At 34.8% G+C, this 24,000-nt stretch overlaps 1 protein-coding gene across 1 annotated transcript in view; it reads right to left on the bottom strand.

Moving 5' to 3' along the window:
• Positions 1-1,508: 1,508 nt before the first annotated feature.
• LOC149130926 (uncharacterized) overlaps positions 1,509-24,000 on the bottom strand; it is a 29,075-nt gene continuing 6,583 nt past the window's right edge. The window contains exons 2-5 of the mRNA XM_089343015.1: positions 4,081-4,400; positions 3,021-3,158; positions 1,900-2,001; positions 1,509-1,581 (exon numbers count right to left, since the gene is read on the bottom strand). Of these exons, the coding sequence (XP_089199141.1) occupies positions 1,509-1,581; positions 1,900-2,001; positions 3,021-3,158; positions 4,081-4,382 (615 nt within the window). The 5' untranslated portion in view covers positions 4,383-4,400. The remainder of the gene's footprint in view (positions 1,582-1,899; positions 2,002-3,020; positions 3,159-4,080; positions 4,401-24,000) is intronic.

The following is a 24,000-nucleotide window of genomic DNA, read 5'->3' on the forward strand; positions in this document are numbered from 1 at the left end:
ATATACATATATACATATATATATATATTACTACATATATACTTATATACTATATATATATTATACATATATACATATATATATATATATATTATACATCTATATATATATATTATATATACATATATATATATATATATATACATATATATATATATATACATATAATACATATATATATATATATATAATAATCATATATATACATATATACATATATACATATATAATATATATATACATATATATATATATATACATATATACATATATATATATATATACATATATATATATATATATATATATATATACATATATATATATATATATAATTGATATATACATATATATATATATATATATATACATACATATATATATATATATATATATATACATATATATATATATATATATATACATATATATATATATATACATATATATATATAATATATATTATACATATATATATATATATATATATATACATATATATATATATATATATTATACATATATATATATATATATATATATACATATATATATATATATATATATATACATATTTATATATATACATATATATATACATATATATATATTTATATATTATATATATATATATATATATATATATATATATATATATGGTTTAAACAGTAAAGACTGAAATAGTAAGTTAATTATGATTCACACAATTTGTGAAATTGAAGATAAATTTTTTTTTCCATAAAAATGCTTCTTCTATTTGAAATTCACTCCAGTACTAAAAGCTTCCCCAATCCTGCTCTGATTGGATGTGTCTGATAATAAGGAAAAGTAGAAGCAGAGACCACTTAGATCAAGTTTGAAGATAATATTTTCTTAATTTCACCAAAAAACAGTAAACTGAGTTGACAGGATTTAACACACTTGCTAAAGAACAAATATATATAATTCATAAACAATGCTGTGCTGTGTTGTTCCTTCTTTTCACTTCACACACATTTAAAAACTGTGACACATATAACTGGCTGAAATGACAGATGGGAGTCTAATTCTACCTATTCTACTATTAAAAATCTGGCAACCAGCAAAATCAAAAATAGTTCACACTCCAACTCTGTTAGTGTTCTACTTAAACTTTTGCATGTTGACAACTGTAGGAAAGAGATGAATAGGATGGAGATTTCAGAGGTCAACTATTATGAAGAGAGGACCGGATATAGTATGCAGAGCAGGACCTGGTCCTGAGACACCAAGGCAGATGAGATGAGAAGAGAAGAGACAAGTGGCTTGAAGTGCATGAGTGGAGGTGGCTCAAGATCAACCAGTTTCAAAGATCAGAAGCCATTATTATAGAAGTAGAAAAGATTGGGAGAAGAAATAGCATGCATGGAGGCCCCAAATTAGAGCATGTTAACGAGTGATTTTACACCAATCAGTCAAGTGGCTTGTCTCTGGATACAAGCAAGGAAGTCTGTTTCTGTAGCTGAAGCACCATCCCAGATATGGGAGAACTATTCCATTATGGGCTTCACTTGAGCTTTGTAGAGAATCAACAACTGTTGGGGGCTGATGAAATTTGTGGAACTGTAGAGAATGACATGTGGTCTTAGACATATTAAGAATGTACTTTATCCATGAGAGACTTTTGGCGATAGTGAGGCCTAATGTCTGGAGCAACTGTGAGGGCTCTGACTGAGTGCTGCTCATGTCTAAGTGGAGTGTGATGCAATGATGTTTTCTTGATATGAGTAGTGACTGTGTATGTTATTTTTTGACATGGTCCTTTTAGAAGATGTTTTTAAGGTTTCCTATATAACCTTACTGTGCAGCATGTTGACAAAATACCAAACTTTAGCATAACAAAGAATACACTTGGTTTCTTGAAAAAGAAAAAAGACTTACATGTTTTCGTTGCTAGCCTCAGCCTTTTCTAACTCAAGGTGGGCATCTTCTTCTTCCTCATTTAAAATGAAAATTCTTTCTTGACATTGCTTAAATTCCTCCCTAAAAATGAGTTTAAACATTACAATGATGATGATGATAAGGATGAGAGGAAGTAAAGTAGCAATAAAGATATCTTATTAAAGTATAAGACTGATTTTGTTTGTTTTTGAAGAGAATTATTATTAACTGAATTGACTTATCTATTACTGGTTCTTATTTTTTCCCAGAATGAAAGCTTCTATGAAGAAACCTCACCAACTATCTTATAGATTAAATGTAGAGTTAAAATAACTAAGTGAATACAGCAGTTAGATCAAATCCACAGTGGTCATTTATCTCATTGTCTCTTAGTTGTAATATGTTCTTTTCATACTGTCTCAATTCATGTAATCTTGAGGAAATATGTACCAGTACATGTAAGATATTAATATCTTATCAAAGAGGAAGATTTGTTTTTTAACTCCTTACTGCTATAGAAACTCAACTCAGGAATTTCTTCTATCAGCTCTTGTGGTTTATGTCAAAGGATTAATTTTTACTATGTCAGATAGTCATGATAAACTTTTGTCACATTAACTGAAGCCATGTGTACTTTTATCTTAGATTTTTCCTAAAATAACAGACCATATATTTTTTTCCTTGGCTATCTTGCTTTTCCTTAAGTCAAGTTATTTTTAACTTGTTCAAATCAGAGATTCACACATGTTTCTTTTTTCAGCAAAAGTGTTTTTTCTCATCTTCTAAAGTTTTCACATGGTATTCTTCTTTCTCACTTTTAATCTTTTATTTGAAGTTATCTGAAACAAAATTTGTTTTCTTCATCTTCTTAATTTAAAAAAAATAATTACAAATTTAAAGAAATCTAGTAAAATAATTAACTTTGTCGTTATTAAACAAGTGCTTTGGACTTTTTATATAAGATTTTGATGGTTTGAATACAAAACATATTCAAAATGGTAGGTAGATCTATGTGAAAGAACCTGAAGCAACTTCAGAGAGGCTGCTTTTAAAAGGGTTAAAAGCAAAATTATTGGTACCAAAATATTGGATAAAAATTCATTTGATAAAAAAGGACTAACCATAACTGATCGAGGTTGATCTGAGATCTCTCAAAGTTACTGTCTAGAAGGCTGAGATAGCGTTGTAGTTCAAGATAATTGTGAAGATTCAGCTGGACTTCTGGACTTTTGTCCTTTTCATTATCTTCTTCAAAACTTCTATAAGACAAATAAAGTACTTATTAAAAATCCAATAACTAAAGTTAACCTCTTATTCTTTTACTGGTTTCAGTTGTCGGAATGTAGCTATGGTAGCTATGGTAGCTATGATCAGGTAAAAGTTTCAAAGTTTTTAGTCAATTATGAATCTCATTACTCATTTCAGTCTGCTACTTATTATATTGGTTTTTATTTATTAAATAGCTAAGTTACTTTTGGTGTAAATGGATGAAATGCAATGCACCATTTTTATGTGGTACATACAAATACACATTTACATACACACGCACACGATGGTGAAAGAGTGTGGGTTAGTGGTTAGGGTGTTAAAATTACAATCATAAAGGAGTGGGTTAGATTCTGCGACTAAGTGGCAAATTGTGTTCTTGAGAAAGGTAGTTAATTTCACATTGCTCCAGTATACTCAGCTGAAATTTGTAGTCTTCTCTCTTACAGCTGCCATCTTCTGGAAGTTCTGCTAGGTTAAGAGTAGGAGAACTGAGTAGGTGTCTGCTCATTATTATATAGGCACCTAAAACAAATAGTGAAAGCAAGTACCATGCTTTCACTGACTGGTACTTACTTCCTACAGTTTCTTTCTACCAAAATTCATAACCCAAGGCTATGGGAGAAGACACTCGGCCCAACGTGATGATCAGTAAAACCATGGAAGAATGTAGGTGTGAAGTGAACTTCTTAACTTCTTTATCATATAGCTATAGCTATATCTATACTAAGTTTTCATATATTTTATTGATTTTCTTCTTTTTAGTAAATTAAATCACTTGTGAAGGTCAGGTTTAAAATAGGGAGAGAGAGAGAGAGAGAGAAAAAAAGAGATTGAGAAAGAGAGAGAGAGAGATGAACTCTTTTTTTAACAGATAAGCTTTGTAACAGAAGAATTATTCATGAACAAACTCACATGTGACTAGCACCTGAAGACAGAGATAAAGTTTCATCATCAGACTCAGGTCCCCACTGTTCAAGATCATGAAATGCCTTTTCTTTCACATCTTGTGGGTCCCTCGATATATGCCCAATACCTTCTTTTGTGTACTCCACTTCATTAGGAATATCTGTGTACTCTCCTTTATTGAGAGTGTCTGTGTGTGCTACTTCATTCGGAACATCAGGCATCAAAATTTCAATTTGTTTCAGAAGTTCTTCTTCTGGTACCTCATTCTTTTCCTTCCGTTCTTCATCCAACTTATCCACTTTGTCCATAATGTATTTCCTGTCTTACTGTTTTCAACAAAAAATTATATCAATTTGTTAATAAACATCAAAGAAAAAGTGACTTAGTTTAAACTCTTCTGATACTAAACTACTTGAAACTGTCCCTAGTTCTACGAATGAAAACTATCTATCTTTAAGTGTTACTATTGAAATTAAATAATTCCATAATGATCTTGTGTAAGAAATTTTTGTTAAGTTATGTATCAGACATTGATTAATAATAAAGAAAGCTAATTGTTAAGTCCCTCTTGATTTATCATAATTTTCAAAATCCAGTAAAACAAGCAGTGTAGCATATTAGAAAGGGTTAACTTGAACAAAAAAATATAACTGCTTGTTAATTGTAATATGAAAACTAAATATAAACACTCAGAAGCTATATATACATGCAAATACATTGCATATGTTCAACATCTATCGGTTACCCTTTGTGTATCCTCAATACATTCATTTGTATACTCTACTTTACTGTATAGTGACTGTATAGACTGTTATTTATAAATTATTTATAAGAAGCATATACACATTGGGGATTGGAATATGAAAATCTCATCTACACATGTGTAAACATTCACAAATTATATACACATATATGTGTATATATGTATATATATAAATATATATATACATATATACACATGTTCTCTCTGAACATGATGGATGTTGCTTTTCTTTGGAGTAGGTATTTTTTGCATCTCTTCCTTTAGATTTTGAGGGAGTGTCATGAGCACCTTGTCACAAAAGATTAAGAAATCTCATACACTCTTCATTTCATCATTTTCATTCATGAATTTCTTTAATCAACTGTTTTTGTGAAAGAAATCTTGGATACACTACTGAGCTACTGTGGGTAACTTCTCTTATCAATTGTAAATCTTACAGTGTAGTTGCCAGCACTTACAATGGTGAATTATAACCGCCCTATGATACCCTGCTTACAGCTGGTTTGCTGAGAGCTTGGTACTTTGATTAGATATGTTACAGGAAGGTGGTAGATAGAGTATGAACTTTTAGCCCTTAGCTAGCAGTTCAGTCCGTTACTGGCTTAGCTAGCTGCATCCTTTTTAAATGACCTTAAGGTTCATTTATTTCTCAATCCCATGTATTCCAAGAGTTGGTATTGAAATTCTATATCAGATACAGAAAACAGGAAATGCTTTAGAAGACAGTCAGCCAACTAGTGGCATGCCATAAATATTGATAAATTAAATTTGAATAATGCTATTTCCTGGTGAAAAAGCATGCCTGTTTAGTCTCAGATCAACTCCGGTTGAACAAAATTACAAATGAAAGAAAAGCTAGATGGAATACAGTTGCCTGTTAATAACCTGTCATCTGCTTAAAACTACATAAAACTACTTGTTTCTATTGTTTAACCTCACGTAGACCTAACTAACAGAGAACTTGTGACCATAGACATTCCAGCCCTGAACATCACAAAATTTAGTAAAGAAGGAAGCATGTGATTCAAGGAGATTCCACTTTTATTTATTTATTATAAAGTTTAGATGCAATACAATACGGCAATTTATAGACTAAAACATACAACACACTCCAAGGCACGCACACATTCTCTGGTTTAAGATTATTTCCACTCGGTCTTTGGAACTGAAACCCACAGACAAATGTGTTTATACTACTTCGTATATTATAGACGTACAAGTCAGTCTTACGAGAATTTCAAACATTCACGCACTCGAAATCGTAGAAACGCACACCTACTCAAGAGGTCCAAGAATAACAAAATAAAATAACAAAACAAAACAAAGACAAGCTTTCATTTGCTATATGAGCAATTGGGATATATATATATCACATTTTTCTACATATATATATAATCGTTTGAGTTTGGAACAGTTTCTACTGCAGTCTCTCAAAAGAATAGATATCTTAGCAGCAACACACTATGGGCTTTATAGTAAATACATACCTAACAAAAACAAACAGTTTGTTGTTTAATTTCGAATAAAGATTTCACCAGGGCAATTAACAACGCTTGGTGGTTGCTTGTTACTAAGGCAACGAAGCACCAATAACGAAACAGTTTTCTCCCTTAGTTGAACAGAGTTAAAGCCCTTTGACACAGAATGACCATAACGTTTATGGAAATTAATGTTAAAAAATAAGTTAAAAACAAACAACTATTTAGGAATGATTATGCGGTGAGGAGAAAATTCATCATTAGCTCAATGATTAATATTATTTTAATCATTTTGACATGTTTAAAAGCCAACTCTGCACATGTTTCTATAGGAGTAGATCTTAAGTAGTGATGAGCGAAGCAATCAGAAGAGGTACATGATTATGCGTGAAAAATCAACATATTGAAAAGTAAAATAAATCACACAGTGAAAAACAACAGTGAAACTTGTGATGATATTTATTGAAGTGAGCGTTAAGAAGAAAAAAAAAACCGGAAATAATATTGCACTGAAGAAAAGACATTAACTTGGTTCTTTTTTTGTTTAGCATAACGTCCGATATTCACACATTCGTGTTCCATCCTCCACAATATTACAGGCCTCATGAAAATGAAAAGGGCTTCAAATAAGAACGAAAATCAAACTGCAGCCTTTATTAGGCAGCATCTCACTTTTTGATCTACGTCTTGGGGAATTTCATTTACTATTTCTAAGAATGTTGTGGTTGTGGCAGCAATGCCTACCTTTATATTGATCGATACTTCTGACGACATAAGTTATACACCTATCTTCAACTACTAATTTGGTTTTGCCTGTAAGGTATTTTTGTATTCGTTCCTCAATAATTCTTTTCACTAAAGGCACAAAGCCTGACATTTGGGGTTGGGGTGGGAGATAGGAATGGTCGGGAGGAATTTCAACCATGTTTCGTGGTCTGCTACCACAACAGCTCCTTTATAGGATCCAGTTAGCTCAAGACATCATCAGGAGGAACCACGTCCGGTTTCGGCCCCTACTCCTCTACCGTTTTGACGTGGCGCCCCCCCCCCCTTTCGGAGGTGTCTTCACTTCTGGTGTTGGGTGCGTGTCTTCTTTCTTCTATTCCCTGGCCTCTTCGATGCAGCATCAACGAGTGTCAGCGTCCGACTGACTGTCTTGTCAAATTCCCCTTTTTATACCTGCTGCTAGGCTCCAGCAGGCTGCCCCAGCAAGTTGTCACGTGACACTGTCTAAATTTCCCGCTGCTAGGGTCCAGAAATTTGGGGTTGGGGTGGGAGATAGGAATGGTCGATTATATCGACTCCAGTGCTCGACTGGTCCTTTTTTTTTATCGATACAGGAAGGATGATAATCAAAATCAACCACAGCGGAATTTGAATTCAGAACGTAAAGGCGGACGAAATGCCACTGGGAATTTTATCCGGCGTGCTACCGATTCTCGATTCTTTATTGCCCACCAGGGGAGCCAACACATCACATGTGGGGACAGAGAACGACGAATCAAAAAACAAACATCTGACAAAATGAATAACATGAAAATGAGTAAATGGAATGGAGCCACTCAGCCCCACTTCTGGGCGACCCCATTTCTACCCTTTGTCACCTTTTTGTACCCCGTTCCTTCTAGAATGTCAACCCCATATAGTTCTAGTATCTCCTCGTACGTCGAAAATCCCGGTAGCTTCTTCCTTATCCATCTCTATCTCCCACCACCTATATCCACTTTTATGTTTTGGTACTCTCTCCAACTGTTCCTCCGTTGGTAGCACACAACGGTGCGGCGTCTTAACATTATCAAACCCTTCAGTTCCCACCGCCTTAAATTCATCCCACTTCAGTATTTCTTTACACAAATCCTCGTTTGAATCGTCAATCATGATTACTGGACATGTCTTTTTTGTCGGGGGGGGGGGGGGGAAGTTTGAGATTTCTTGTGTGTATGTTTCTTTTTTGGTTTTCGTGTCGGAGGGGAATGGGTAGGCTCGGTGTCTGTGTGGGGGGAGGGTCTGAGAGGGCATGGGTGGGGTGGAGTTCAGAATTCAAATTACTTACCTTCTTCCTTTTCTTTCCGCCTACCACGCTTCTTCTTCTGGTAGTTTCTCTTCCTCTTTTTTCTAATATCTCTGCAGGTTCCTCTGCTTTCTTTGACTGTTCTTCCACTTTTTTCTCGGGCAGCGAAGGGTAGTCCGCTCTAATGTGGCCCTTTAGATCACATTTGTAGCATATTGGGACTCTGCCCTTCACCTTGACCCTCATCTCTACTTCATCAAAAAAGACCATTTCTGTTATCTTTTCCAAGGCTTCCGCTGTTATCTCGAGTGTCTTTTCCCTCCACATCTCGCATCTGGTTCCCGTGGCCTGAAGCACAGCTATATCGTCCTCCAGACCACGTCTATTTCGGGTGGAATACTTTCAACTATATGCTAGTTACTCTTCTGCCCATATAAGTGGGCAACAGCACTATTTTTTCGTTCTTTATTGTCTTTGCTGCCTGTTTCTTTGCGTTTTGTTCTTCTGCGAACCTCACCTCCACTGTACCAAATCTCGTTCCTCTCCTTACAAAGACTATATCCTGCCACATAAGCCTTAGTATTTTTTCTATTTGGCATGTATTTATGTTTCAATCCTACCTTGAGAATGTTTTGTATGTAATTGTTTTCTTTCTGATACCTTCCAACATTTCCTTTAGAGGGGACAACTCCACGTTGTACCCCTCTCTTCAGGTCAAATTTTTAAAATTACTGATTCTCTTGATGCCAATCTCCTCTTCCTTCTGTCTTGTCACTTCCGCGAAGTTTTTCTTTTTTCATCTTTCTTAATTATTTCATTCATTTTTCCTACTGCTCTAAACAGTTCTTCTGACGACGACGATAGTTCAGACCCACTAATGTTTGAAAAAAAACATAAACTTCTTTTTCTCCAAAGCTAACTCTCCTCTCTTGAGGAGAGATTACACAAACAATTTGCTGCAAAGCAACACAAAAACAATTAACAAAGTGTTTTTTTTTTAAAAACACTGAACAAAAACAAAAAGATGTTAACACTGAAAATTACCGTCAAACTGACTCACGTACACCTTGTAAAACACCGGAAACGTGCCACCAATTCTGCCGACTCGCTGCCTTCTAATGAACGTTAGCACGCCGGACAAAATGTTTAGCGGCATTTATTCCGGTTTAACGTTCTGAGTTAAAATTCCGCCGATGTCGAGTTTCCTTTTCTTCTTTCCGAGGTCGATAAGATAAATACCAGTTGGGTATAAGTGCCGATGTAATCGCCTCGCCCCTCTCACAAAATTTCAGGCCTTGTGCCTATAGTAGAAAGAAGAAAAGGAAAAAAAAAACTAGGGTGGCGAGCTGGCTGAACCGTAAGCACGCAGGATTAAGTGCTTAGCAGTGGCAATTGTTCCGGCTTTACATTCTCATTTCAAAATTCCGCCGAGATCGACTCTGCCTTTCATCCGTTAAGAGTCGATCAAATAAGGACCAGTCGAATACTAATGTCGATGTAATTGAACAGCCTCTCCTCACAAAATTTCAAACCTTGTGTTGATAATAATACTAATAATAAGTACTATTTCAAGCTTTTCTATGATTTCCCAAACCACCTAAACGAAGTAGTTGGGAATTTGAAATTGCTTGTTAGATTAGAAAAATGTTTTTGAAAGTCTAATCTAATGTGAAGCACATAATCAAATGGATAATAAATTTGGATATTCAAACCAGCAGCATTAGTCGAAAGATAAATATGGAACAGCGTAAAATAAGTAAGAAAAATTTCAAGCAATAAATATATGTGAAAATAAGCCTTTTACTACTGGGACAAAGCCCGTTGCAGCAAACTGGTCTAGTGACTTCTTTCTTCGGGCAGCTTCTTGGAAAGAGACAATAACACTGGCCAACACATTTTTTGTTCCATTGATACCAACTCATGGTATTACCTACTTTGAATATGCTGAATTCAAATATGAAATAATTTTTCTCTGCACGAAGAGGAAGTCTTCATGGTTTACCACAGACTTAATAGGTTAAAGGACTTATCACGTAATTTGACTGCAATAACGTTGAACAGGTCAAGCGACTACTTAGAATCTACATCGGTACTTTTGAAAATTGTCTATCGTTGGATGTTAAGTATGTTATTGGAATACTCGTGTACGGACCATTTTTAAAACGGGGGCCACATTTTTCATTAATGTTTTACGTAGTCTTTTTGGTACCGAAAGACTTTCAAACTTCGTATACTTATCTATTTTGTGTTATAGAACAGAAAAATATTTTTGTATTCGAATTTATTTCATGTAAAAAATTGTCTTATTTCGATAATTTCAACCAATGACTGACAAGTATTCAGTTGTTTATATTTACTCCTTTGGCTGATTAAGCCATAGCTTCGTTTTATTTGCTTTTTTCATTTTCTTCGTTTTATTTGCTTTTTTCTTTTTAAATTTGCTGTTTTACCCTAACCCTATCACCGATAGAATTGTTTCAGAGTCGTTTGTTTATGTAGTCGGCACTTAATGTATATCGGCTGAATGGACGTCAGTGATTGGTTGAAATTACAGAAATACGACAACTTTAACATGGAATAACTTAGGGATTTCTTTATTTTTTAAGAAGACTAAGAGAAAAAGATGTTTTATATAACACATTCTACCAGTGTTCCAAGTTTCAAAGTGTTTCGTTAATGAAAAATGTGGCCCCCGTTTTAAAAAAGATCCGAAATAAGTTCTGAGGTTTATATGTATATTTTCATGTATGCTAGTTGCGTCATCTGATAAAATGAGTGTTATTCCATATTCATTACAATATTCAGCTCACATTTAATTTTTTAGCATTACTTTAAAAGGTATTTTCTAAGGAGTATAATTTGGAACGCCTTTTGTGTGCAGCGCAACACAGATACATGAATAGTAAATATTGCATCTGTGCAGACACAATAAGCCTAACGAGTTGCCGACACATTGGCAGCTATATATGTGTGTGCAGTCATACACATACACTCACACATACATGCACACACACACACACACACACATGTATGCATATATGAATGTCTGTGAGTGAGTATGCGTATAGACACACACACACAGTGTAAAAGTACGTCAGTCTGTTTCGATGATATTGTAGACCAGTTGTTCGAAAAGAACTCAACAACCTTTTTGTCTTAGCATGTAACGTAATATCCCAGACATACGACACAACGTGTGGTAAAACTGGTCCTTTGAATTACAAATACATTGCCTCCGAAAAGATCTTACCCTTCGTTATGAAGACAATTGTTATCGAAAGGAATAATTTCGATCAAAAAGATATTCATTAATTAAAATTAACTTTGTGATACTGTGAAGATTCAGTGAGATTGTTATCAGTGCAGTGACTATTCCGAAAATATTTCGTTATTATCAGAGCTCATTAGCAAAATATAGCCTTCCACTATCAGGTCTTAGTACGATGCGAGAAATGAAGCCTTCCAGAATGAACATTGGATGACGATATAAAAAGAATGAGTAAACAATATATCGTTACGTAGACAGTAGGCGACAGCCTACTGATGTTGTAGGGCAACTGCTTTTAAGATTACACTCTTAATGATATACGCTGCGTTTTCTAATTAGTTTGACTTTAATAAAACATTTTGGATAAAAGAACATAGTTAAATATTTTACATTGGTAAAACACTGAAAAATCGTTGTAGATTTTACATATATATATACACATCTTAATTTTTGTCCGGGAAAGATAGAGTGCATTGCACCTCAGTTTATTACTGGTATTTATTTCATAGAAGGCTTTCAATTCGGCACCCTACTGTTTCTACTTATTTTACGAATTAAAGTTAATAATTCTTTCTACAAGGTACAAGGCCAGAAAATTTGTTGGGTGGGGGCTGGTCGATTACATCAACCCTTGTACGTAACTGGTACTTATTTTATCAACCCCGAAAGGATGAAAAACAAAGTTGACTTCGGCGGAATTTTAACTCAGAACGTTACGAGTGGGCGAAATACTGCAAAGCATTTTGTCCAACGCGCTAATGATTCTGCGAGCACGCCGCCATTTTAATGATGGTTTCAAATTTGAACACAAGGCTAGCAATTTTAGGGGAGGGAATAGTTGATCGTGCCGACCAAAGAACTTGAATGGTACTTTATGTTATCGATTCTGGGTGGGACGAACGACAAATGTGACTTCGGTGAGATTTGAACTTAGAATGTAAAGAGCCGGAACAAATACAACGCGAGATTTTTTGCGACGTTCTAACAATACAGCTAGCTAACCGACGATGGTTTATTTACCACAAGGGCATCAGAGGAAGAAGACATTATAGCATTTTGATAAATTAACCATGTATTTAAAGTAACCCCACCCGCCGCACAGGTTTGCGTTAGTCATCGGAAAAACAAACCCGCTCTCTTGTTATCTTCAGGGATAGGGGGTAAACTATTTTTAGCTTTGCAAAAACATCAATAGTGAGTTTAGCGACATTACTGGTGTTTTTAATGATATCAATGGTATTTTAGCGACATTAACGGTGTTTTTGGCGACAAAAAATAGACACTGCTTTACACTTGACTCTATTTTTATTAATAGGTTAGGGATCTTTGAAATTCTTCAACTGGTCACCAGATGTTAAACTGATGTGTGTGTGTGTGCATACGCGCGCGCGTCTTCACTTGTGTGTGTGAGTGTAAATTCAAGTTGTTTATAGTATCACCTGTGGTGAAGCCCATATCCCATTGTATCGTTGGGTCACCAACGGAGATTCACCTATATTTACATTGTATCGAGGACGGGTTATTTTGGTGGATCCTATCCCACGCAAATTGTTTTAATGGCAAGTAGCTGGCAATCTTTTTTGTCTGTTGAAAGTACCTGAGTTCTCAACTCGTGGCAATCTCACACTGCATTTCACTGTCGATCGAAAACTGTAACTGGCATTCACCATATATTTTATTAAAGTGTTTAACTGGATTCGGGTTAATTCATATTATTTATATAGCTTAGTATATACTTTTATGTAGATGAGATGCGAAGTGCTTGTAACTAGCTTGTGTAAGGTTCATACAGCATATACTAGCATAATTTGATGCAGAATATTACATTAATTGCTTGAAAAAACATCAATACATAAAAGTGCTCATATAAGCATTTCTTCTCGGACAGTAAAATATCCGGTTATTGTATGCGTACACCGAAATGGACAGAATGTAGTGGGTTGTTATGTCTATTTTGTTTTGTTAATTTTGAAGGGAGATGACTGGCTTTCTCACAGGTTCCATTAACTAGATTCCACTCACAGGATATTAGTCAAAGGTACTTTTCTGAAGATAACATGCGGGAGGAACCATATGATTGTGACGAACTTTTTAGCAACACAGCCGTGCCGATACCATAAACAAAACAAAAATTATATTTCTGGAGAATGAAGTAATTACCTATCACATGATGCGTAAATAACGAAGGACCGATACATCACATAAAAATTACAGCGATGACTATCTTATTTGATAATGAGGACATTTCCACATGTTTGTTTATGACTGCTTGTGGAAGGATGTGCGTGTGTAAGCGCTGACACTCTGGGAAACACCCACATTCAGCATAACTACATGTTCACACAGCTTCCAGTGTTGAATACACTGAAACTGTTATCAGAGCCCGGTATCTATGATATTATGCTGTGTTGACAGAATACGTTGGCACAATGTTTCCAGATCTCTCTAATAGATCTTTCTTAACTCCTGCAAACAACATTTACCAGACATCGCCCAATGTTCTTAGAATGCACAAATATTGCTGCAAGAAACTTTCACTCTAATTATGTTATCTCTAAGTGCTCCCCTTCCGCTTCCTATGAACTCGTGTTAGTAAGACTAAAGTGTGAAAACATGCGGACACATATACGCGCGCGCGTGTGTAATTATAGTTAATCAGAGAGTATCAGCATGAACCTCAATTATACTATGCAAAGCAAATATAGACATCCTACCATAATTTAGCTCGCAAAATATCGATAAGCCTAATCATTAAACGAACACTAGCCAGAGGACATAGGATTGTCCTCTTTGGTGTCCAGAGGTAATGGAAAGAGGCCTGATGCACTCAATTTTTCATGGGCTTGGGGTAGATGCTTCTTATGAGACGTCTCCGTTGCCAACTCATGTTCTATCACATGCCTTAAAACTGGAGTTACTACGTCAATAACAGGACGAAATAAAGCGCTGAAAAGACAGTAATTTATCGGTAAATTACATTTTTCAGTCTATGGGACTTTTAAGACGTTGCAGGGTGCTGGACTGCAGGTAAGAAGTTTTGGGCATTAAGTTTTTTGGTCCCATCGCACTGATCTTGAGAGGATGACTAGTTGTACCAGTTCCTCAGTCTCGCAATCACCTATGGTAAATCTCTGAATGTCTTGTGATGACTCGAAAAGTTTTAGAGGCGAACACCGGTTTTTCCTGCCGTGATGTATAATTCAATAGACTATTTGTGTTTCTTTTTTATTATTTATTCATTGGTCTCCTTTTTCTTCTACTCTTTACTTTTGTAAATTTATAATGCAATTGTTTTTAATATAATAATATATAATATAACAAAATAATTTAATACAATATAATATAATAATAATGTATTGTAATACAGTTTAATATAATGGTAAAATAATTTCATTTCACATAAAAGTAAAATGAACCGAATTTTATCTTTTATTAGCTTTCTTTCTCAGCACTTAATATAGAAATGGCTCGACAAGTCTTCAGGATTTTAAAAGGCTTCCGATAGATTTTTGTGGTTAGATGGTCACATAATAAGTTATTTAAAATTAAGTTACACAAAAGGCTTTTGTCACAATTCCCATAGAAACTCCGCCCTATTTGTGAATTTCCCCTCATTAATTCATTTCTATACTGGTATGTATGTTTGTATGTCATTGTTCAGTTTTATTTCAAGATTTCTTGCAAATAGAGAAAGAGCCGGTATGTATGTACGTACGCACGCACGCAAGTTTGTGTGTGTGTAATTTTATCCTTTTTAATCAGTAATTAGGAAAGTCAAAAGAAAGAAACGAAGGCCACATTGTGCTTCTAGCTTTAATAAATAAACAATACTCATTATATGATAGTCTTTATTCTGGTTTGTAGACTTCTTTTTTCTGTTCTGGCGAACAAAAACATTCTCTCACAGACACACATACGACTAAAACAAGGATATGTGTGGTGTGATTGTGTGCTGGTGATTGTGTGTGTGTGTGTGTGTGTGTGTGTATAACCAGTAGTTCATATATGTGGGGAGGGGGGAAGCACACTCTAAAACATTAGGGTGGTAATATATATTTTTAGAAGGCTGTTACGACCGCTCTGAGAGTGACCATTGGTTTCGCACCTATAAAGCACTTAGCTGTACAGGTAACTCGTCAGACTCTAATGGCCGTATGGATGGATGTAGACCTAGCTTACCGATATTGATCGTTTTAAATTATAAAAATAGAAACTTATTTGTTAATTGCGCAAAATGCTAAACATTCATATTGATTGCTTTAAAAGTTTAATTATCATTATTGTTTTTGATCTAGGCACAATTTTGAGGGGGCGAAAATTTGTTATTTTCCTTGGTCACTTAGTTACTTTGACTATTGAAGTAGGCCATATTGTTTTCACATTCGTTCGGCTACTCTTTGATCTTAAAATAATTTTGAAATGATGGAGGCAAAATCCAAAAGCTGAAGAACATGAACTAACAATGAAAACCCTTGTTTAATTCTTTTTTCCACAAAGAAATCGACGAAAGCCTTTCACATACAAATCTCTATCACCACCACCACCACCACCAGACTTTCGTGTTTCGAGATCCAGATTTCAACCGTAGAAATAAATATTGCAGCAGATTTGACTAAATTTCTGGCCTGCTATCGTAAAACGTATAAAGAGAAGTTAGACTTTAATGGAAACAAGGAACTCTTGACGCATTTATAAAGGAGAAAAGAGACCCCTTCTGTTTCACGTGAACAGCGAAACTAAATCGAACGGTGAACTAAAACAAGTAATAAATGTCAAGTAATAAAGATAACTGGAGGCAATTGAACCTAATCGTCATTTATAACATCATTTCTATGTAAATTAAATTAGGCGTTTGGAACTAACCGAATCGTTGAGGTAACCTTCGCTCGCGCGCGCACACACACACGCAGCCCGTGTTCCGTGAGACTACAACCTAGCTTAATTATGCTATTGGAGATCGTGGGTGTGGTAGATCTGTTAATTCCCTGCTGAAAGAATCGGTTGCAGAAAGGATCGCAATTGATATGAACGAAAATACGAGGTAGGGGTACGGAATGAGATGCTAATATAGATGAAGAAAGATAAATTTATTTAGATAAATAATATAAAACGCATGAAATATTATTTATCATATCAGCAAAAAGCATCGGGAATTATATAACTTAAGTATCTACAAGCTCATTTCGATTAAGGTCTCTGCAATTTGATATTTATGTCAAAAAACAAAAAAAAAAAAAATGAAATGTTAGAAAAATGTACTGTAAACAACACAAAGCAAAAAGCAAGAAAAAACCTAATCATCACGTGCAGTAAGCACAAAATTTATTGTAAGAAATGGGAGGGGAATGTGTGAAAAGCAAAATATAAAGAATAGAAAGAGCGTGAGTGAGGGGTGACTTGTGAAGACACGAAAGAAGATAAAATGCCTAAATTAGGTATAAGAAAAACGAAGCACCTGAATATGAGATCCCAGTTTGGTGTGTAACGAGGTGTGCTAAATTTACTAGATGTAACGGGCATGAAGAGAAAACAGAATCTGTCGATTTAGTGTTTTAGCTACCTACCAGTATTTTTTATTATGTAAAATTCCATGTTACTTTTTTGAATTACCAAACAAGTCTGAGATAAAACTAATTACAAAGAATTCATTAGAAAGCGTTGTAAATGAATTCTACTTTTTTGGGCAGTAGAGTTATATATAAATTATATGCAAGGAATTTCAATTCGAAAGGATTAGGTTTTTTTTATTAGTCTTGTTATTGTTTTAATTTTTGGTTCTTAATATTTTTCGTATTCATATTTGTTTGGCTTGTGACGATCTAAAAACAAGTATTGAAACTGAAAGAATCTTTTTGTGCATGAGTCATTTTAGCCGACTAATAACACACAAAAACTGTTACATTTATTTTTAGTTTATGTCTCAATACTTCTGTCTGTTGTTAAGTTTCAAAGTTTTGTCGTACTCCTGCGGCCATACTGAAACAATTCTTTGCATCATTTGAGATGCAGTGGATGTGCATCAGTGATTAGATAAAAATAGATTTTTGAAACTGAAATAGAACATTAAACTCAGAAATTCCGTTTAATTAATAAAATCTCATTTTTTTTACCACTAGTTTAAAATTCAGTTTAGGCTTCTATTTTTATATTTATATTTAAGTAGGAATTTCAATTCAGGTTTCATTTTTTTTCTTCTTCTATTAAATCTTCATTTTAGAATTTCTGGCTAGAAAATTAAACGAAATGAAAAATAAAAATTGGAATTTTGTATTCTTGGATATAATTATAATTATAATAATTCTTGCTAATTTTCGCACAAGGCCAGCAAGTTTTAAGTAAAACTGGTGCTTCAGATGAGCTGATAATCACTTCGCTGAAATTTAAATAAATAAATAAATGCGCACAACTGGATGTAAAATCACGAATGGAATAAACTAAACGCAACTCTGTTGGATGCGATGTTTATCATCACCTTCCTTATCATTGCTTCCAATGTTTGTGTGTTTATAACTGATACAAAACACAGTTCTTTCTGTAAACGGTTCACAAAGAAATCCTCTTGTTTCCTGGCAGTGTTCCTCCTCTCTTTGTCGCATTAACAGCAATCTGGTTTTATTTTATCTTTTCCTTGACAGTAATGTTATGTCGATAAAGTTTCAAACACGGTGTGGAAAAGGATGCTTATTAATCTTACAGAGTGGGTAATATTTCACTTTCTCTATAACTTCCGTTCCTTTTTTCGGAAGTATAATTTTTTTTAAATACAGTTAAAAGGAAATTGTTAAAATACGCCCTCCTCGGAATTTTAGAGCAAAGGTTTTTCAAATGACGCCCAATATTAAGCATTTAAATTCCGAACGGAGAACATTCAAGGAAAAAAAACACTAAATCTTGCTTTTGCCTCTCACTGCAACCATTTCCTGTGTCTGCTCAGCATCTGTTTTCATACACGACATTTCCTCATCATTTCTTCATGGTTTCTCATCATTTCCTCCTTTGCGGCACTTGGTTATTTTTTTGTTTTGTTTGTTTATCTTTTTGTGTGTCACAAGTTGTACACGAGGATCTTTTTTAAAACAAAAAAGATCCCTTATTTCACTGTAGCTCTTTTTGTCTCAGCACTAATTTACAAGACAAAGTGTCAGAGCATGAACACAACACGAGTAAACACACACACACACACACACACACACACACACAGAGACTAGCGTTAGTTTCGATAGTGGTGAATTAGTTAATAACAATGCTGGTTGTAGTAATAGAAGATGAAAAGGAGATAGTAAAGAAGCCAATGATGGGAAAACAAACAAACGTGTTCGGTGGTTTTAATTCCTAACTTCAGTTCCAATTACAATTTTGTAAGATTTAAGGTCACGTTATGTGAAATATATATATGTGTGTGTGTGTGTTTTCTAGTCGCATATTTAGGATTACGTTATAGAATGTTTTTCCTATTTATAACTATATATATAGTTTTGTGTATATGTTGTGCTACAAACACATGAAAGGGCTCAAACAAAGTTTATGTTGAAAGACTAAAGAGTCTTATATATTTATGCGAGATAAGCAGATATTATATTTCTGAACCCTTGTTTTATTTGGTCATTCGACCGAGCACGCCAGCGTGTTGGAATGCAATAGATTGCTTCTAGTCGGTGTTAAATCGTGTAGATCGGCTGTTATCGTCTGTCATATATCAGTTTGATCTTTGAAATTCCGAAGGAAAAATTTGGGTATGTCAGCAAATCAAAATTAACTTGTTTTTCTTTTTATATTTTTACTTAAGATTAAATTAGAACAATGAATGATGTGGAACTTGACTAAGGGGCAGAGTTCACAGAAAATTGGTACGTTGTTAAATGCTTGTACTTTATTTAAACACTGATCATGGATATGCTAGTGATCACCTATTTACCTTACTATTTCCAGATGTTCTTCGAAAACGTTAGTGATTTTGCAGGTAATATTGATAGAACGGGTTTTGTGCTGGCGATTCTTGAAGGAGAGCTTTAAGCTGTATGTAGCACGTTGATATGTTACTAGCAGAAACGTCATTTCATTATGCAATATTTTTCTTAAGGCATTTGACCTTTAGTGGACAACGTTTGGTTACAATACATTTGTATTGCGGTTCTCGACTGCCTTGACTATTTCGTCCTTTTTAGCAGTGTCTAGGACCACATTATCCAATGTATCCGTATTGAAGATATTCGGGTGTAATATGAAGAAGGTAGCGCTTCTTTTTCGAGCAGGTCAAGCATACACAGGTTTTCACATTAGCTCGTGGCACAGATTCACGGTCTTTCAGTATTATGATACCCTAGATAAGCACGCACGCACGCACACACACACACACACACACACACACATCAAAAGATGACATAGTGGAGACTGAACAGTTCGGTTCATTTAAAATGCGTTGCAAGACTATTAACATAGCTTATCTTTAACTTCCTTATCTTTCGAAAAACTCACAGACTGGGTGCAAACTTCAAAGTCATAGGTTAAAAGATTGAGTCACTGGCTCAGTGGGGATAGAATTATATTGACAGAGTGAGGACCTACAAACGTCACCAGTTGACACATACCAGATGTCATTAGAAAAAAGAGGAAATGAATAATGGTTACACATATTTATATAAGCTATACCCACTGATGCGCATGTATATATATATATATATATATATATGTGAGAGAGAAAGAGAGAGAGAGAGACGGGTGTCGCGTACACACACACACACACACACACACACAGAGGGATATGTGGGTGTAATCATCTTTCCTCTTCCTCCTAATAACAAAAGCGCACATTTATACGCCTACTTAAGTATATACATACACACACACACACACACATATATATATATATATATATATATACACACACATATATATACATATATACACACACACATATATATATATATACATATATACACACACACACATATATATATATATATACACACACATATATATACATATATATATATATATATATATATATATATATAGTATTATGTTGCATTTAATGTGTATGGAATATGCAACCAAACTTCAAAGTCACAGTCACCGTTTTTGTAGGAAAAGTTAAATATTGTATCAAACTAAAAAGTAAGACGGTAATACTTCAGTTTAATATTCATCTTTATATATAATTAAACATAGAAGCAAACATTAACCTCTGTATTTCAATACTGGTGAAATTTTACTCGCAAGCATAGACTCCCTAATTCATTGCTACACAGCTGCTCAATCTGCTAGAAATAATATCTAGAATTTGCCGCAAATCATAAAGTACAACATTTTAAACCTTAAAAATCCGGCACATTTGAATAATGGTACAAGAAAACAAACGATTGGGTTGCCAGTTTGCAAAAATTTTGATCGTCTGCTAGTCAGGGCTTACGTAGGACCAACCAATAATAATAAGAAGAAAAAAACAAATTAATAGAAAATGTCTACAATGCTTGAATTTAGTTTCGTCGTCGGTACACTAGAACGAAAGGGTTGAGTGAGTATGTGTGAGTGGTAAAAAGAAAGGGAGATATTAAAAGAGAAAAAGAGACAGAAGAGAGAGAGAGAGAAATGAGTTAACCTTCACACATAGACAGACAGACAGACACGCACACACACGTGTGTGAGTCATTCGCAACATCCGTCCTTTCACCATGTTTAGGCATCAGATCTGCTTACACAACCAATCTCTTCGGTTGAGGTTGATGTACTGCTGGTGCTGCTACTGCTTCTGTGGGTGATGCTCATCCCACATCCGCCCTGATTCCTGCTTCTAAATTTCTAAACACACGCACACGTAAAAACATGCGTACGTTTATGTATATGTGTGTGTGTGTGTGTGAGTCTATAAGTTTATGTGTGTGTATTATATATATACATACATTTATTTAACACACACTTATGTGAATGCGTGTGTTACTTTATATACAAAATATTCATATATAAAATGCACCATTTTATATACACATATACATGCTTATATCACACACACGTATATATTGTATAAATATAATATATATGTGACATATATTTAATTATATGTGCATATGCATATATGCACACACATACGCACAAACACATATATAGGCCCTTGCATGGCTGTGTAAAGTTCGCTTCGCAACCAGGTACTCTCAGGTTCAGTCCCGCTACGCGGCACCTTGGGAGACGTCTACTGCCAAAGGCAGACGAGTGCCTTACAAAGTAGTTTGTTAAATTTGAAAACTGCGCGGAAATTTGTTGCACATGCTATGCGTGTATACATGTAAGTATGCGATTGGTTTTCGCAACCAGTATTGGTTTGTTAGGTTCGAGGCGAGTATTGTACCTGATTAAAAGTTGGTTGCAGAATCGACTGGCAATGAATCTCTCAAGGCAATGAACCAGCATGGATGTGTAGTTAAGAAGCTCGCTTTGCAGCCACGTGGTGTTTTATGCGTGTATGTACATGTGCGCGCGCGCGCTGCAATGTGGTATGAAGTTTGCTTCCCAACCACATGGTTCCAGGTGCAGTCCCACTGCGTCACACCTTGAACAGTATCTTTTACCGTACCTTCGGGCCGACCAATGTCTCGTGAGTGGATTTGATAGACAGTAACTGAAAGAAGGCTGCTGCGTGTGCGAGCGTGTATACATACATACATACATACATACATATATAAATAATATATAGATATATGTATATATCCATACATATATGTACATACCTACATCTATATGTATGCATACATGCATATATGGGTACAGGACATCAAAAAACGTTAAACACAATGAGAAACGAAAACATAAAAAACGAAAACATAGAAAACGAACTTTTTTCGAACAACGAATAAAACAGAGAAATAAGACATGCAACATAAAGAGTACACCCCTTCATCAGTTGTCCCTGTTTCATCTACTTCGTGTTTCGAAGGCAAGGACAATACGCGACTTCGCTGAAACAGTTCTTCCCGCAAAGCAAATTAAATAAAATTTGGGATTTTTTGCGGAGGGTAAAAGTGTTAACAAGAACAGGACAGTGAGAACAAGACAGTAAAAACAAACGGTGAGGGCTGTTGAGCTAAGACGATAGAAAATACATATGTATGTATGTATGTATGTGTGCGTGTATGTGTACGCGCGCGCGCTTCTTTGTGCCTGTATTTACGTCCCCGTAATTCGTGAACATAGACCGGTAGAATAAATACCAGGCTTAAAATAAGTAAGGCCTAAAATCGATTCGTTCGACTAATATCTTTTAGCTGTTTCAATCATTAAACTTACGACCATGCTGGGGCAGCGCCTTGAAAGATTTTAGCCAAACCACTAAGTTACGGGGATATAAACTGGCTAACTCCAGTTGACATGCAGTAGTGAAGGACAGCCACAAGTATATATATATATATATATATATATATATATATATACACACGACGGTTTCCGTCTGCAAAATTCAATCGCAAGACTTTGGACGTCCCGAAGCTATAGTAGAAGACACATACCCAAGGTACTACACAGTGAAACAGAACCCAAAACCATGCGGTGCGGAAGCTATCATCTTACCACACAGCCGCGCCTATGCCTAAAACGTAAAAGATGATATATATGTATATATATATATAAGATAAAAGGCACGTATATAAACATAGACAACTATACACTATCATATATGTAAATGTATGTGTATATTTAAACAAATAAGGATACATATATATATGAGTGTGTGTATATGTGTGTGTGTGTGTGTATGTGAGCCTGTGTATACACACGTATATACACACACACACACAGACGTGTAACCTAAAATATTATTCTATTGGTCGTTTCTCTTTCAACTTCAAGTAGAACTAACCTATCTTCATCCACTTACATTTCTTTCTTTCTTTCTTGCTCTAATTTGTTTCATCTTTTTCTTCTTCCTCCCTCCTTTATTCATTTCCTTCTTTTTTTTCTTATTTCCCTTTTTCTTTACCTTCTTGATTTCTACTACTTAATTGTTTCCTTTCTGTTCTTGTTCGTCTACCCGTCTAAATCAACAATCCACACGCACATACTTTCTCATACCCATCCCTTTCAATGTTTCCCCTCCCCCTGAAACACACACACACAACCTCATGTCCTTTCTGAAAATTCCATTATTGTAATGGAAACATAAGTAATGAACGAGAAAATACTGCAACATAACTTGCATCCACTGCAATTCATAGATTCAGAAACAAAAGGGATGAGACAGTTATAGTTGGCATGTCTTTCATCACAGGTATACTTGATCGATTCGTACCCGAGATCAAATAACGAATACAATACGAAACTACTGTGACGTGCATATATATATATATATATATATATATATATATATATATATATATAGGTGTGTGTGTGTATGTATATGTATAGTAATACGGGAATTAGA

This window comes from Octopus bimaculoides, chromosome 26 (genome assembly GCF_046866305.1).
Source record: "Octopus bimaculoides isolate indiv1 chromosome 26, ASM4686630v1, whole genome shotgun sequence".
Classification (NCBI taxonomy): domain Eukaryota; kingdom Metazoa; phylum Mollusca; class Cephalopoda; order Octopoda; family Octopodidae; genus Octopus; species Octopus bimaculoides.